At 41.3% G+C, this 18,984-nt stretch overlaps 1 protein-coding gene across 1 annotated transcript in view; it reads right to left on the bottom strand.

Annotated features, from left to right (window-relative positions):
- Positions 1-1,173: 1,173 nt before the first annotated feature.
- The window catches only part of xylt1 (xylosyltransferase I), a 78,358-nt gene continuing 60,547 nt past the window's right edge, over positions 1,174-18,984 (bottom strand). The window contains exons 9-11 of the mRNA XM_056372326.1: positions 14,969-15,167; positions 8,439-8,772; positions 1,174-4,476 (exon numbers count right to left, since the gene is read on the bottom strand). Coding sequence (XP_056228301.1) covers positions 4,154-4,476; positions 8,439-8,772; positions 14,969-15,167 — 856 coding nt within the window. The 3' untranslated portion in view covers positions 1,174-4,153. The remainder of the gene's footprint in view (positions 4,477-8,438; positions 8,773-14,968; positions 15,168-18,984) is intronic.

Here is an 18,984-nt window from a genome sequence, read left to right on the forward strand (position 1 = left end):
TGTTCTCATCGTAGACGTAGTACCACTCGTCGTGCTGCAGGGGATCGCAGGCCGCACATTTCTCTTCACATCCACCTTAACCGACACACGTGCTGGAAAAAAACCTGCACGTTATGTTTTTTTTTTGCTTTCTCACTTAGTGACTCATGCACTTGCTTACTAAGGAATCACACACACATAAATGTATAGCAGGACTAATTGTGCTGCATGTTCTAAGTCTCTCTATGGGACAGTAGACAGGATCTGTTGGCACAGCGCTGCCTTGTGTGAGAGAGCCTCTGGGGCACACACACACACACACACACACACACACACACACACATCTACTCTATCTATTGACAGTTCTCTGCTTTTGTTATCAGATGCCACAAGCAGAGCGAGTGTAACGCCACTTCAAAGCTGTATTTATGAGTGCACAGTACGATTAGGATTGTCCTGTTTATAGGAAGCGATCATTCATTTGAAATGCTTTCACTTTCCCTGTAGCTGCACATTAAAGAGCTCTGTTAAGATGTGGGTGTTGGGTGAGAATCTCTGTGAGGACAATTGTTGAAGCTAATTCGGTGGAAAACATATGGGAGCAACTAGCTGTACCCACAGTTAACGATTCGACTGCCTCAGTTCGACTGAGGAAAATACTTAAGGCATGAAGTGATGGTTAAAGCCCCAAATGATTTCCAACTGTGAGGCGTATAGAGATCGGACTTCAGGGAACATCTCTCATGTGTCGAGTTTAATAGGAATGGCTTTAGGCCATAATCCTCTGTGGATTCATCACTCCAAGTCACCGGCTTCATGTTTAATGTAGGCATTTGATTAATTGTTAATATGAAAATGTTGATTGGTGCAGCTTTAATCTTTAGTCTTGTTTGTAAGCACTGGTATTTTGCGATCTATAAGACGCTAAAACCTAATTTCTGTACACTAGTAACACTACAGTATATATCAATTTAAATGATAAAATAAGATTAAAGTTTAATGAATAAAAATTTACTGTATTAAAAGCATCATATTACCCAGTTAAATGGACTTGGGCTATATTTGCAAAGCTACGTGTATTTAATAAGCAACAACAGTTACGGTGGACAGATGCTTCAGCAGGCTTAATGTTTTGTTATCAGCCACAACACACTCTCTAGTATATTACTGCCGTAGCAGAGAGTTCACATGAGATGTTTTCTAAAGAATTTTATTTCCAAAAAGCAGTCAGAGAAAAGTAAAACAAGCCAGTCAAGTACATCAAAACATATCCCCCAATGGGAAGAAAAAAAAAAAACAACATAAAAGCTGATAAAGACAGAAGGCCTGATGATATATACAACAGCAGACATCTTTTTGGTGTTGCAGTACCAGTGAATCACGTGACAGACTCATGGTATTCTTCACATAATGTCAAAAGAAATAACAAAATAAGGGCTTTCTTTTAATGGACAGAGAAGGTTCTAAAAGTCAGCTAAGGCACACAGAGCCTCCCCGGAAAAAAATAACAGGGGAAACATAAGTCAGAGAAATTTGTGCAACAGTTGCTCAACAATACATTCCAGCAAGAACAACAACAATCTGGCATGTGATTTTCTCTGAGAGGCAAACAGGACAAGGTTGTTGTCCAAAAACACTGAAACAGGTTATGTACTTTGATCAATAAACACCATCGATTCACTCTTTGTGCCCAATTATTGACATTTTAAAAACTCTTAATAATTCAATGTCATTTTTACCACATCAGTATTTACATGTACGATACCTTTTAAACAACATTTCAATACAAAATACCTATGTACATCTTCTTCATTTGTTAATCATTTTGTTACAAAATAGGACTTTCACATTGAGTTACATTTACTTAATTCACCGTTTTCCAAAACTGTCATTGAACTTACATAATAATATGTATTGTGTGAAGTAATTATTCAGAGCACGGTGGCACTTTAAGTTAAAAGATGGCAGCAGAAGCCAGCCACTGGAAAAACAAATTGTCCTTTACAACCTAACCCCAGAAAAAGTGTAGATTTGAGAGGGAAGGAGTGACAGCAATTATAATAGACACATCCGACAGAGAGGCAAGGTGAACTTGACATTAATGACCAGTAATGTCTCTTAATTAGCCAGTGCAAAAACACTCACTTAGCTCGTGTGATGGCTAAACAATGTTGACAATCACAGCTTGAACTCCTAATTGGCTTCAGATGAAACGTATTTCAAAGTAAGACAAATATGCGACCGTACCTGTTGTTAAAGATGTGTTGTGGTACAGTCTCGGTGGAATTAACTTGTCTCAAATGTCCAGAGATTGTCTTGGTGGCAGGAAAGGTACTTCAAATGTAGATCAGAGTTGAAAAGGTGCCATAGACCCGATCTCATAAATTATGCATTTTGCAATCAAGACACAATATAATATTCACTTGAAATTGTACATTATTGTCACAGCATGAAGATCACTACCACTCACTATCATTCAGAAACTGACAGGAACCATAGAACACCAAAAAAGTACAGTTTCTCCTTCGATCCAGACGCTGTCCAATGTGTTCGCTTGTGAGGAGTGTTTTTGTTCACCTTCTCTGTTTGGTGAGGTTGTTAGGCAGCTGACCTCTGACCTCATAGGTCAGGGTGGCTTTCTCTTGTGATGCACTTGGCAAACAGCCATATAAGAAACCAAGACAGGAAGATCTTTTCAGACAGGACAACACTAACTAACACACAGGTGCGGGCCATAAAAAGGTACAGTATAAGTTTGGGGTGTTGGCCTTTGTAAATAAAGGCGGCTTTCTTTACAAAAAAATATTTATCATGCTGCCCAGGCAGCGTCGCAGTTATTTAGTCACTGACTAAAAATATCAGTATTAATATAAACTTATAAATAAATAGTGACTCATGGACTCACCCCCCCCCCTCATTCACACAATTTTTGAGACTTTTTGTATAATTATGTACAACATAAAGTATCATTGAAATGACTGGAAAAAAAGTAAATAAAAAAAAAATGACAAGGGATGCAAGGATGAGAATTTTAAGGTCAGCTTGAGATAAACGTGTTTCAAGTTTGAGGCAGTTTGGTAAAAAAAAAAAAAAACAAGATGGACAAAACAATTCTCTCTTTGTCCTCTGCCTGTCACAACATCTGGGGTTTTATTAAAGAAAACTACACTTTGTCAATGTTAGGTCTTAAAATACTATTGTACAACAACCACAAATTAAGCATTTATGAATTTAGAACACTAATATGTCTACATTAAATTTCTATTATAATCCAAATAGTTGTAATTATGATGAGAAGGCCTCTGTATTTGCATTTCTCTTTTTTCCATATTTACGAAATGTGACTGCAGCAGATGGTGAGCCCAGCCACAACAGTTCCACATCCTGATCAGGCACTGAACTGAAGGAAGTTGTGCTGCGGTTACTTTTTTATTCTGCTGATTTACAAACTGAGTTATCTCACTGTCAGAAACTATCAGACTATCAGAAACTCAGAGCTTTGAAGTAATTGGCTTTAATAATGCTAAAATATCTGTTGTTGTTCAAAGTTTGGGGAATTTACTTTCAATGATGCTGCATTTGAGTCGTATCAAAATAATCTTTTCGACTGTTTGGGTTTATCTGAGCGTTCAGATATCATCTCATGTTGTTTATGCTGACATAAACCTAAAGGAGGCACATTTAACTCAGTATCAGGCGACCTCCTTAAATATGTCTTACAGCTAAGGCCTTATTGCAGCAGATCTTAGTCTGCTACCAGTGTCGACAATCCACTCCCATGACCTCTGTGCCCCGTGCAGGGCTTTAAAAGCTGACTTCATAACTCATTCAGCAGCAAAATAGATGCTCGAAAATTGCAACGTTTTGATCACAGTAAAACTCAGCCATGAGAAGAAAAATAAATACACTGTGAAACTGAAATAGCAAAGCCAGCATAATCCCCAACAAGGAAGAACCCCGTGGGAGGATCTGAAAATCATTCTCTGTGCTTTCTGTCCACACACCCTCACCAACCTCCCCAAAAAAAATTCACTTCTTCTTTTCTTTTCTTCTTCTCACGAGACAGAGGAAGAACATTTTCCTTTCCCCCGTCTGCAACAAACCCCTTAAATAAATACAAATCAACAGTGAATCTCCTGTGCCATGGCCTCCCGTCCAGCTGGAGGCTTCGCTGCTACCTGATGCGGCCGTCTGCGCGCGGTTTGCCCAGCTGGGATTTGGGATCCGGACTCAGGGAGCTCCAAGGGTTCTTGGAGCAGGCCTGCATGACAGGACAGGCAGTAGGGCCCACGGCGCAGACGTCGGCCGCCTCCCACAGCTCACCCACCAGGCTGTCTAACCAATGCTCGAGCTCCAGGCCGGTCAGTGCCGCGTTCCTCTTGGCCTGCTCCACGTAGCCCAGGCTGACAGGGATGTTGAGCACCGGGTTGAGGCCGTGGAAACTCTGCTCCATGTAGCTGTTCTTCGCTGGCCCGTTGTGCAGCTTCAGAGCATCCTCTGGAGAAATTTGGGAAGGAAGAAAGACAAAGCAGAGGAAGAGACAGATGATATGTGAGGAGTTGATAACCAGTGGTCAGACAGAGAGAGGGGATGGGGGGGGGGATAAAAAGAGTTGAAGGGAAAGGGAGAAAAGGGAAAAAAGGAGACATGAATGGAAAAATATCAAAGCGGGGAACGTGGTTTGCTTGATTATTATCTGAAAAGCTTAAACTGCTTGCTAATTTGCCTGGATTGATTTTTTTTTTTTTCACTGGACGCCCTAAATCCCTGTCTTTGATGTGGTATGTCAAGTCACTGCAATGCTGACTTTTTGGAAACAGTCAGAAATACTCAGACGCGCCCTCATTCTTTCTTCCTAGGACGGTCAAGCTCCGCAGGACGACAGAAAATATAGACACAACTTCTCCTTAAAACACCTTCTCCACCCTGAGCCCCAGTGAAGCTGTAAATTCCTCACAGCTCCTCTAACTGGGGCGCGAGCCATCCCTTCTAAGCGTGGCTGTGGAACACTAACTCCCTCACACCCAGATGTTTTCAGACATCAGCGCTTTTCATGCGCTGGTGACAGAAAGATGCAGTCAGACATGAGGTGCTCCAACAGGCAAGGCCATGTTCAACTCACGCCAGCTAGCTTTGCAGTGTGCGTTATGAAACCATGCAACATAGTTGTGCATGTGTTTGTGTATGCACGTGTCTGCTGCTGCCAGTGCTCGTGGAAGGCCACACCATTAAGTTTTACTGGCAATGCATATAGGAGGGAAACCTGGTGCCAGACATGCCAGTAAATTATAGGCGGGTTGCTGGAACAGCAACGATGAAAGCACACATTACAACACGCACACATACACACACACACATTGACAGACACACATACACACACATACACACGCAGTAAGCCAAGCACACACAAGATTATTATATGACTCTTATATCCACTTAAAGACAAATAGGTTGATAATGTTATTTACAAATAATTATGGGGCCTTACATTGTAAAATATGCTAAATGTGTGGATTTTAATGGATTTTAACTTTACTTCATGTCAGCCATTTCTTATGATGTGTGAATTAAAGGCACAATCCCTGATCTACTTGAAAAACAATGGGTCGCCCCAGAAGCCAAAGAAACAACCTAAATCTAATAATCTAACAATTCTGATGCACATAAAGTGAGACTATGTAACTTTGGCCACAAGTTTCCAGATTTTCTGCTGAGGTATGCTATGTATTACCTTTGTTATAAAACAACTGAATTGTTTATCTGTGACATGCTAAAAAGTAGTGTTATTGTAGCCATTCCTTAAGTCAGTGAGCTGACTCTGTGATGTGAGTCACAATAATATCTATATCTACATTTTCATAATAACTAAATTGAGCTGATAATACTTCACCTCTGATCAAGTTTACACGTCCATATGATGTTCTTTTAATATAATACAAGACATAACATGAGTGAAATAATCAGTCAACACCATGACTGTGTATTTCCACTTTGGAACTGCAGTGAACCAATGACAGTCTCATAAAAACAGATTCAGACAGCCAGGGATTCATATGTCATATAACCTAAGGTCAACCTGTCAACCTGCAGGCAAAATAAACCCAAACACTTGGTTAGCACAACCACTAACACTGTGACAGCCACTGCCAGTTACAAGCTAACAAACAACATAAACAAATAAAAGATGCTAACTACACTAACGTCTCTGATATGTATGCGAGTTGCTGTTTTTGGTCACAACAGTCTCCTCATCTGAGTCTGAGTCTCTCTGATGTTTCCTCTAACACTAACCATCTTGATACGCACTGCTCTTTCACCTGTCAACCTAGCGCACGCAGCCGCACAAGGCCTGATCCAGAATTTCTCAATGAAGAAGCTTCCAGACCCAATTTTCCATTTTTTTCTCACTTTTTTTTTATGCGGGAAAACCATATTAAACAAAATATTAATCATAGTCTGAGGTATTTCTACTTTTACTCACGTAAAAGAGCTGAGTGCGTCTTCACTTCTACCAGCAATAAAAAAAATTACAATGGCCAGGTTTGAGTTTGATAATGTTCAATGAATCACCAATGAAACAGTTAAACTTTAACAGTTTCATAAAAAACATTATGACCTTCATGAAGGTAGGATTTGAGCTGAGCTGCTGCATTTGGTTTAGATAGGTGCACCTATTAAACAGGCAAGTGAGTGTATCTGACACTGCTAATCGTATACCTGAGCTGCAACACTGCAGGGAAGACGGCTGAGTACAGGAAAAATGTGTCGGGGTGACACACAGTTAAATAAGTACCAGACAAGTTTCCCCAACCATACTTTTATAAGAGGCAAAAACATAATTACGTAATGCAAACAAACCTCAACAGCCATAAACTAGTGATTAATATTTAATTCACACTGTTCCCCCCCCCACCCCCCCACAGCCCTCTGAGACTCAGGTTAAAGACAAAAGCTGTAACTTTATTTGTTGTTTCTCCTCATCATTAAAACGGCTCAGGGAGATTATTAAACAGAGAAAGACGTGATTATGCTGAAGCTAGCGTCTCAACTCTCATGCGACTTTCAGAGCAAACTGGCTGCTTATGGACTAGAACAATGCAGTCCTGCCCCTTATCCATGCTGGCTGATTGATTTAATTGTGTCATTGTTTTTGGAGGGCTAAGTGCGCTGTTGTTTAACACTCTGTTTAGTATGTATGAACAGCTCACTGGGTTATTAGGGGTGACTTGATGACAAACAACCAGGGTCTGCAGAGGCCCAGAGGCTTGATTAGAAAGGGCATCACTGCAAATACAAGGGTGTGTGTGTGTGTGTGTGTGTGTGTGTGTGTGTGTGTGTGCGTGCGTGCGCGTGTCTGCTTGCATGCACAGACATTTTGGAACACCTAAACTGGCAATTGTTACTTCACAGTGAATGCAGTGTTTCTCTGGCTGCTCAATAGCGCAATGTTGGTGTCAAACAGAAAACACAGAGAATGTAAACTGAATATAGACTTTCTCTCAGTCTGTCAAACACAACCACTGTGTGTACTCAAGCTCTGCATTTTCATTTCCAACATCCTGTATATCAACTACTGATCTGTGACAGATAACAGGAGACAGTTGGTGTGATTCAAAACTAAAATGAGCCTGTCCATCATGAATTTATTACAAGTACTAGTGGCCATGTAGTGGCTTCCACTCTGCAGTAATGTACAACAAATACCATCCTTTTAAAGCTTAAAATGTTCATTGTGTCAGACAGGCGTGGATTGAAGTCTCGCTTTGTTCTGTGCATCATATTATGTTTTACGCTGCGAAAAATCCCCCATCTTATTAACTATTTATAAAATATTTTTTGAGTCCCTTTTCTTCTTAAAATAATGTGTGAAAAGGATCTGTTAGTCTCGTCAGATTATTTTGCCAACTTGCAGCTTGCCTCCTGTACAAGTCAACTTGTCTCATACGCTTTCTAGAAATAAATCTTTTCTTTTGAAAAGAAGACAGAATACAGGACACCACTGCTCTTAAATCAAGAAATAATGAACTTGTTATAAAATACAAGAAATCAGTTGATGTCTATGAAGACAGACAAATTATTCCACCACAGTGGCTGATTTTTTCACTTGTTCAAAGAAAATATTATAGATTTTGTTTACTTGGTAGAATGGATGTTTTTGTGAATTGTATGAAGTGTCAGTTAAATGTAATTGAGTAATAGTCAACAAGTACCTCAAAACTGCACTTAAATACAGCGCTGGAGTAAATGAACTTGCATTGCTACACTACAACAAGCACAAAATCCAGCCTCAGAAAAGAGCAGCCAACTCCTCTTTGACACAGAGTCAACAAAGAGTCAATGTTATAAACTTCACAAACACAGGAACACAATCAATAGTCATTTTGTGTTATGCTTAAAATGAAACAAAGGGCAAGTTCTTGTCATGACAACCACAGGAGCCATTTAAATCTCTTCCTCACCTTGTCGTATGGGCTGGTGTTTGTTATGGGACAGCGGGGCGATGAGGAAGTTCATCTCGGCCACAGGGCTCCAGTGGTGCAGGATGCGCACGCTCCACACTCCAGGTCGCAGAGGCTGGTTCAGCGGCGGGCGGTAGTGGGTGAACTCGGCGCTGGCGTCGATCAGAATATCATAGGTGGCTGCGATGACGTTGGTGGGGTCGATCCACACGACTGTGACGGTGATGTTAGGCCCCTTACTCCACTTCTGCATGCCCACCGTCTCGTCCATGGGCCCCATCAAGCCGCCGAAGTTTCTGAACATACGTTCTTTGGCGTCCCACTCTGTGCCGATCTGACAGCGGAGAGGAAGAATAGGGACGAAGAGAGTGAGTGACAGAATGGGGTAAGAGCAGAGACAAGCAACAACAAAAAGTGCAAGAGATGAGGGTATATGAATCCACTCCTGCTGCTGCATGTAGTGCGCAGTGATCATAAATAAGTAACACACTGTGTTCATGCACTGCCACTTGACCATACTATTAAGATAACCAATATCTACAGAGAATTATCATGGGAAATCATCTTCAGCTTGCATTTTTCATCAAACAGCACCACACTCCAGCCCAGCGCTCCACACCACCGTTATATAACGTTATAATATGCAGAGGCCTGATTGTTTCGTCCTGCACCTTTGAGTCAATTCGTCCAGCTACTGGTATATCTTTAACAAGGATAATGAGAAGCAGGCTTAGGAAGCTGTATGACTAAAAACCCACCCATGTCCCAGTGGGGTGAAGATCAAATGCATCTCTGTTTGCCCTCTGGACACATTTCAGAGAGCGATAGAAAGAGAGGTGGAAGCCAGTGAACACGGGCATGCAGTGTGAACAAAATTTGTCCCAAACAGAAACTAGAGTGGGGAAGATTACAACCTGACATCAGTGAAAAAAAAACCCAATCAGAGGAAGATGGTGATTATGTCCGACCAGCCTTTTATCAGAAAAAAAAGGTAGGAAAACATAAAAATGAGGTGCAAGATTTCCACAAATACAGAGAAAGCTGCATTCTCTATGACAGTTTTGAGATAAATAAACTGAATATAAAAATGTAACAGATAATACCAAAGTGAAGTCTATCTTTGGTGTATTATGAGTACAGTGCTGCTGGCTGCAGAGCATGGAAGTAGCTGCCAGCCTGTAACACACTGGAGGACTGCCAGTGGAACAATGAGCCAATTTAAGATCATTACATCTTGTAAGCTTACGAAATAAAAACATTTAGTGTCCATAAGTGTGTTTGTTTGACTGAACCGAGAACTACAGGTTATGTTTCTCAACTTGTGATCTGGCAATAGAAAACTGATTCTTTCACTCTACCAAGATTTGTCAATTGGAAGAAAAAGAAAAAAACAGAAAGTAGCAGTGAGAGAGAATAAATGACCAAATCAGGAAAAGGTACATGAGTTCAATTACTCTTAATGTCATCACTGTGGTCAAGACTGTAACTGAAGAGGTGTGATCTCTGTGTGTGTGTGTGTGTGTGTGTGTTGGATTGCAGAGACTGCAAAACTGTACGGGATGCAAAATAAGAGACATGGAGCGATCAAGATTGATGGCAGAGAGAAGGTGATAGAGAGGGAGGCAACACACACACACACACACACACACACACACACACACACACACACACACACACACACACACACACGCACTGACAGTGAAAGATGCCTGGGTGAGAGAAATGTGAGAGGGACGGTGGCTTTAGGAAGCGCTCATCCTTACAATGGTAGCTGATTAACACAGCCTCACCCTGCTGGACGATCAATGGCTGCCTGGAACTGACTCTGTATTACATCCTTTGAGAATTGAGATTGCGATGAACAGTATAAATAGACACAACTTGCATAAATGAGACACTCAGAGAAAGAGCGCGAGTGTCTCGGCCATCCGTAAAAGACACCTCCCTTTCATCTCAATTATTGGAATGACCTCTGCCATTTCCGCCCCTTGGACCTTGGTTCTTTTCTCTTTAAATTACTAATCAACTCTCTTGTCTGGCACCTCAGTAGCTCATTACTTTATTCAAGGCTAACTCTCTGGAACACATTACATCCCGATTGATTGGCAGCACGCTCGTTCTAAGCCCCAGAAAGAAATGAAGGGAGTATTGACGGAGGAATCTCACTGTAATCCACTGGGAGAGAGCCTGCAGACTAAAGTTAGAGAGTTGTGAGAGGGAGATTCTGACAATGTTCACATGCTGCGAGTAGGAGGGGACCCCTCCCCCAAGACTTGCTTCTGGTTCTTGCCAGTAGTTTATTCGGCAACATGCACCAACTAAGTGCAAAATAAATTATGCAATGGCGCAGCAGTCCAGTTCCGCAGTTTCAGGCCAGATGAGTCGGCAGCTTCCACAGGCTCGCCTCTCTCTGCACCAGCACACACATTAATAAGTTAATAAGGTGAACATGCTACTTGTTGACTGGCTGTCTGCCTCATAATAATAATAATAATAATAATAATAATAATAATAATTTTATTTGTAGAGCAGAGTTCATACAACATCAATAAAAGTTATAAAAATACAACGATCAGATGAGAGACAATACAATGAAATACGATACAAAAGCCCATATCTGAAATAATGAATAGTTGTGATACCAGTAAATTGCATAACAACATAAAAGCTAGGTGAGAGGCGACGACATAAATGCAGCATCATGGCTTAGTGCTTCTCTGGGAAATATTTAACAGACCAGAGTTAGCATCTTCTGAAGGGGGCGTACCTCTCCACCATATCAGATAAATATTCAGGAGCTATTCCATTAACAGTTTTATAGGCAACGAAGAGCCGACTGCATTCTCAATCTCTAGTTTTGGTTTAGAAGACGTGCGGCTGTATTTTGGATTATCTGAAGTTTGTTGTTTTCTTTGGAAGGCCTGAGAACAAGGTGATACAGTGTTGAAGTCTGCTAGAAATAAGAGCAAGAATAGGTTTCACCCTCTTGGTGGTAATATTCAAGGTATATCTGTTGGCAAACAAAGGAAGCCAAGAGTGGCAAGAAACTCTTTCTTCCACTATGAAAGTGGGTCAAACAGGGATTAACTTCTGGCCCATTTCAGCATCAGCCTATAGCTTACGATGACCTCCACACTTAACCTGTCCCTCGGTGCTTCTACCCAATAAGCTTTGGCTTAAGACCTACACCCAATCAAGCCTTATGACCGCTCTCCGAGTCGGAGGCTTATGGCCGTCTTTTGCTTATAGCTATACTTAGAAGAACACGCGTTTGTGGAACTAATGGTGACCGGGACTCTCTCGTCTCATGACCCCCCTCCCCTTTTTTTTTTCAATGACACCTCTTTTCTGTATTTTCCTGACACTCACACCGTTTACTCACACTTTCCACTCACTTGAACTACTTAATCAGATTTTCCGTTCATCTCAACCAACTACAAACAACCATCGTTAAAATTCAGCAAATTTAACCCTCACTTATACTTTGCTGTTGACCTGGCAAACACGAGAAGAAACTCGTACATCATTTCACACTTTACTTTTCTTCACATGCGCCTCATCAATCATGTCTTTTACCCATATCACTTGTTTCATCCACTTCTCAGTTTTAATAGTGAACATAAAATGCTCCAATCTCATAATCCACCTCTATTCCATTTCTTCTTTCTGACCCTGCGACCCTACAAAACTTGTCTCTACGTCACCGGCTGGCTGGCGCCGCGTCTGACACCTCCATTAAATAAGACAGGTCAATTTCATCAGGCAGTGGCGTGGACAGTCTCAGTCTGCATCTGGCCCTGCTTAAAACCACAGGGCACGAATGCTCCTCGAAGCTCTGTTCAGAGGCTTATTATAGTGGCACTTTTTGTGAGGGGTAATCAAACACAGGTGTTCATCACCATCATCAGAGGACTCCCCCGGGGCAACGGTTACACTACTAAGGGACTATGGGTAAGATGGATGGATGCTTGCTAATAAAGATACACAGTGGAGCGGTGGAAGAAGGAAGGGAGGGTGGAGAGAGTTCAAGAACATTTTGTGCTAAAAAGATTTTTAAGAAAACCATGTGGTAAAAGGTGAGAGATGTGTGATGCATCAAAACAGACTTAAATAGCCTGAGAGATGCAGCATTAAGTTTGGGAAATACATTTATTTCGTTTCTTGTCAAGAATTTGATGAGGAGGTTAATACCACTTTCATATCTGTACGATAAACATGAGGCTAGCACCAGCACCCTGTTAGCTTAGCTTAAGACTGGAAACACCAGTTTTCCAACCATTTCTGGGTTTTTGTTCTAAGCTAAGCTAACTGGCTGTTAGCGGTACCTTCATATCTACAGACTCATGAGTGGTATTTATCCTTTCAATCTAACTCTTGACAAAAAAGAAAATAACTGTATTTCACAAAAATGTCAAAGTACACAAATACAAATAAGATAACTGGTTAGCATATCTGTCAGTAGTCTACCATGTACTTAATGTGACTAACCATGCAGGATATAAAGAGGTATATTTGGAGGCAACTCTGGGCAGGTAGTTTTCTCTGATGGGGAACACCACAAAAGAAGTTCCTTGCTTTGAAATTGTATTCCAAGCAGCAACTTTCTGATGAGGCAGGAAACGGTCACATTAAACTCCACATTCAAGAAAAAATGACCAATTGTCCAGCTCTCCTGAAACTATCTTTGCTCTAGGGTCATCTCCTTTTTTTAGGTTTATAAGAGGACATGTGGGCGTCAGGTTTCATGTTTAAAGTATCCTAATAAAATTGTCCACTGAGGCTCAGCTCAATATTTTAGGTCATAAAAATCCACTTTTTAGGCTTCGATTTTGAAGATTTGTTAAGAAATGAATCGATTACTCATAAATAAAAGGCTGGGGGAGATCATAATTGTGTAAAAATACAATGACAGTAAATTCTAAACATGTGGGAGCCTTATGAAATAGTCCCACAGGTCAGATCTGGACCCTGAGATAATATAAAGGCATTTTACTTCTTGTGCACATTTCAGTGTATAAATACAATTAACACTTAACTAAAACTTATAGTATCGAATACAACACTGCTAGTGCTGCAACAGCTTTCTGAAGATTATGATTCAACTTTTTTCAGACTACGTCAGACAAATGTTGATTCTCATTTTTGAGGTTTTGGTTTTTGGATTAGATTATATCGTCATGTGTTGCTGTTGTTGTCGCCCCCTGTATATCCTCTGCCACAATATGCTTGTGTGTATACTACACATCGTGGAAGAGCGAGGACTAAACCATCAGTCAAAGTCAGTCTCTTCTACTGTATAAGATTTATCCAACGCACCGTAATATACCTCTCAATGTCAAATCTGACTTGAGGTGAAATACTAATTTTAACTGTGCAGGCTGTAAGTGGTCCTACACTAAATCATGCTGTAAAAAGGCCTATAAAGCCAGCTGGGAGGCAGCAGTAGAAGAGTGAAAAGAAAGACATATCGGTCTTCCTTTATATCTAAAGGAGGACAGGGAACACATTGTTAAGCCAACCATATGGTTTATCTAGCAAACTCCAGCATATAGCTTTAGTATAATGGGTCATATCTGCTAAGTTGACAAAAAGCACAAAGCTACTGCGGCTACGCCGTGCCGTCTTATTTAAGCTCTTTCTGCTCTCGTTTTGAATGACAGATGGACAGACTGACTGACTGACAGCCACTGCACAGTGCCAGACAGTGAATGCTTTCTCGGGCTGAGCATCCAGATAAAAGCCACAGCTCACATCACTTCTCTGTCACTCACAGTTTCATAGGCTAGACACACAAACAGGGCTTAGCAAGAGGGAGCTGCATGGCGGCTGGGCGTCTGCATGGCTTTGACTTCACTCTGAGACTGCTGGAAAAGGTCAAGCAGGTTTAAGGTGTGTGACTGTGGTCCACAGGCACAAGAAAAGCAAACAAACATATTCACAAATTTGTTGACATTTCTGCCTCCTGCAAAGCTGTGCATGATAAACTGGAGAAAAAGGTCAATTTACATTCACTCAGTTAATTTTGTCCTTTTTAAAAAGACACTCTGTGGCTGTCACATCACAGCCGAGCGGCTGTGTCCTAAACAGGCATTGTGGTAAACAGAAACACAGATTAACATAACAAGACAATCAAGGGAAGCATTCCAGTGTGAAGGTGAGAAGACGTTCTATTAGGAAACAACAAATAAGCAGCACACGAAGCGCTCATCCCTATAAACTTAGATTAATTCAATCAATTTACATTTTACAAGGCCATTACAGGCACCAAAATGTGTGGCGATGCGGTGCTATGAGTCTTGGCAAGGTCGCCATAGCAATGAATATAAGGTCACCATGGCAATGAGCTGTATATCTCACCTCTAATTATATACTGAATAGCTGTGTTTTTCCAGTGTGGTGCTTAGGGTTTTAATGGAACTCATTTCCTGACACTGGCAACCACTGACTGATTTGTGACTCAAGCCAAACAAGTGACTTAGATGTAAATTAAAAATAAATGCTACACCACACAAGCCAATATGCTGACTCACCTCTGCGAACTGCAACCTGCTGAATGTGCTGCTGGGAGGGGTGGTTAGCTTGAAGTTCTTCTTGGGTGCAACCCAGGTCTCCATGGTCTCCAGCTTGCTGGTGGCCAGATTGGTGGCATGGTGCTTGACCAGATATCCCTGGAACTGGTCTGACTGGAAGTAGAGATGCACTGACACAGGGTGGCCCATGGGGAAGTACCTGGCAGAGCATCAAGAGAGCGGGAATCCATTAGCAAACCTGAAAGCTGCTGACCGACCTGCTGTGCTGCTTTTCAGGGCCAACGGTGTAAGAGGAGAAGAAAATCTCGACTCATCTGGATACTGATTGGAGGGGATCGGCCTTGGACATGCTAATGTGACTGGATGCTAATTTATGCTCGCAGTGAAGGTTAGTGGGGAGTCAATGTGCTCTGTGAGTGTGTGACAAGCTAAACAGTAATTCAATGACCTTTAACAGAGAACCAATTGATCAAAGACATGTGTTTACCATGCTGATGATTCCCATTAAGTGGTGGTTGTTTTTTTATGCTTTTGCATGACTATTACAGTAGATTGAAGATAAGTAACTTCATTCATTCATCACACTTCATTAAAGCGCAACTACCTTTGAAAACTTAAGTAAGTAAATAACAAACGTCTTCCAAACTAATTATTGCTTTACAATGTGTTGGTTGCTACAACATGTGTGCTGGTTCTGAAGTGGAAGTTAAAGAAGACACGTGACAGTCGAGACCACAGCAATCTGCGAGCTACAGAAAATGACAGAATAGTCATGGCTGTATTGGCAGCAGATTCAGATTAGTCAGAGCTCTGAACACACACACACACACACACACACACACACACACACACACACACACACACACACAACACACACACACACACACACACACACACACACACGATCCAACTAAACACATTACAAGTCTGCATAACAAAGTTGAACTGGGTCATCTAGTCAGCTGAAGCTGAATGAAGGTCTTGCCCCTCTGATTAGTCTGTTGTTTGTTTGTGTGTCGCTTGATACGTGGCAGAGGGCCGGCCCTCGGGGCCGCCAGCCCGAGTGACTTCTGGAAAAACACAAAATGGGCCAGGGTGGGCACTGCTGGGGAACACTCCACAGCTGCTCTCCGCACACTCCTTCTCGCCCAGATTTGTCATCCTTTGTCTCTTCTGCTTCCTTAAACTGGTTTTACGTGTGCCAGGGTGCGCACACACACACACAAACACACACACACGCAAGCACACACACTTGGGCACACACACACAGATTAACACACACGCAGCATCTCTCCCTGCTCCCCTGTGCCCATGGCCTCATCAGTATTCTACTAAAGGACCAGGAGTCAACCCGTCCCAGTAAATGCTACCCTGACAAGCAGAACAGCAAATATTTACACCCACAAGGATAGCAGTGCACACTCCCTCCTCCCCTGCTCCCACTCTTCTCTTCTCCTCTCTATTCTCCCATCTGCCTTTTCCTCTTTGCTCCTCTCCACTCCTCTCCTCTCCTCTTCTTTCATCGTGCTTTCTGTCCACGTCTCTCAGCTCTCACTCCTCCCTGTCCTGTCTTTCCCAAAAGAGATGTGGTGTGGATGCCAGTGTGAGAGCCAGGGAGAGGGGGCCGGGGCGTAGCCTGCACAGAAGCTCCATTCAGGCTTTTACTCCACAGTCTCTCCAGTCGAGTCACAGCGGGCTTCTAAAAGAGCCAAATCCCTCTCTGTGGCCTTTTCCTCTCTATTGCTCCAGTCCCACACTGAGGCTGACCCATCCATCTGTTGGTAGCACATCTGAATTCTACATGCATGCTAAATACGCTCACTTGTTAGTTCATTAGGAGCACCTATCTAAAACTAATGCAGCCTAACACAACTGTCCTGCAACGGTGCTGTTGAACTGTATTGCATTACACAGCGAGGTGTGTGCGCTGTTTACTAAGCTCATTCATTTGAATGAGGTGGACAAAATAACAGGATCGTCTGTCAACATAACAGCACCACAGTCTGCAGCCTCCAAAATGATCAAACAGTTGAATCAACACATCTTTAACAACTGAACCTTGTGACCTTCATGAAGGAGGACTTATTGCAGGACCGTTGTATTAGACTGAATTAGCATCAGATAGGTGTTCCTATTAAATACACAAACCATATCTGTGCAGGCTTGAGACATGAGACCTGGACTTCATGTAGACATAAGTTGCCAAAAAAACAACTCATCTGCTGTGACTTACTTTAGTGTTGAAAGCAAAAAACTTAATTGGTTTTAATTACTTGGCTTCATCAGGAAAATTCCAGATCAATAAAACATAAATAAGAAAGCTCTAGGCAGGCCTTGTGCAGTCACGCCACACACAGTGTATTTAATTATTAGGCTATAAACCAGAGTGTGGCTGAATTAAGAGAAAATCACCAGGCTCATTTCAGTTTTTATTTCTTTTTTATTCAGCTCAGTCTGAACAATGTCTCACTGCAGCCGTGTGACTGTTGTAGCTCATATGCTTCATCCAGTAGAATCATACACTTGCCTTGAAACACATAGAAGATTAAAAGTCGTGCCTTTGTGTCTGTATATTACACAGAATAATGAGAAAGAGTGTTTTATTCATGGTCTCCATTCAGTAAAAGTAGAAGTAGACTACAATATTATATAACAGCGTAGCTTATGTAACACAACGTAACATCAGTTTGGGAATCTCATGTGTTACCGTTACTCTCTCAACTCACAGAACCAAGCATCCATTCTTCTGAAAAATAAACGCCTGGCAATGTTTGTTGTTTAACTATGTTTACTGCTGTCTTGATGGTATTTCAAGAATACCACAGAGTCTTCTAACAATCTGAATTAAAAAAAATTCTGTTTGTTTGGAAAAATTTGTTTTTTAGCCCGTTTCTCAGGTTACGACTCGGAAATGACATATATCCTTGCTCTTTTTCTAAAACACAATAAGTATAAAAACTCCTTATTTTTGTATGAAAATATAAAATATTAGAAGCCAGCAATTACAGGGAATGCGTTAAAAAATTTCACCTCTTATTTATTATTTTTGTGCAGCAAACAGAATATTTCTTTTTAAGTATTATGGAAATACCGTCACAACAGAGATGTGAACCCTGTTTGGCTTTTCAAAGATCAACAGGTAATTAATGTTAAAAACTTATCTGTGTGACTTAAATGTAATGTTAATTAGAGTGCAATCAATGATTTATCTGCCAGTTACTTTTTGGATTGCTTGATTCATCTTTATTTCTACAAAATGCCAGAAAATAGTGAAAAATGGCTGTTATGACTTCCCATAGGCCCCGGTGGTGTCTTCAAATGTCTAATTCTGACTGATCAACCGTCCAAAATCCAAAATATTCAGTTTACTCTCATGTGTGATGATGACAAACATCAATCCTCACATTTGAGAAGTAAGACACAGCAAGTATTTGATATTTGTGGTTAAAATGATTAAAACGAAAATCTGAATAGGTGCCCATAAATGGTTGCAGCTGTAATGGTAATGCAGTCACTGTGGAAATATATGTTACAGGTTAATGTAAAAAAAACAAACAAACATTCATTTAGTCCTAGAACTGAGTACCATTAAGCAATATCTGCTTTTCACATGTTAGTCTGTGCTATTGATTTTTTCATAAATAAAATGCAATGAAAGCCTTTGGACTCAGCTGAGTAAAACACTATTACACCAGTTTTGAGGGGAAACACCGAAATCAATCAGACACCTCACAGACTTTATCTTGACTTGCAGTTTACATAGGAGACTTCTGACTTGACCTGAACCCAAAAGATTTAATACAACTCACATAAGGTGACACTTCTCTCTGTGTATACGTTCAAGGAAGGAACCCACACACGTACACACAGACACATCAACATTTTCGGTAGTTCTCACTTGTTTCCTTGCTTTGGGACCTTTGACCTCTCAGCCATTTAAAATTGTTACATGTAAATGTTAAAGGCTGAGTCTGCTTGTTTGGCCAGAGGAAATGCTTCTTCTCACAGGCTCATTT

The sequence above is a fragment of the Seriola aureovittata genome, chromosome 3 (assembly GCF_021018895.1).
Source record: "Seriola aureovittata isolate HTS-2021-v1 ecotype China chromosome 3, ASM2101889v1, whole genome shotgun sequence".
Taxonomy (NCBI): Eukaryota; Metazoa; Chordata; class Actinopteri; order Carangiformes; family Carangidae; genus Seriola; species Seriola aureovittata.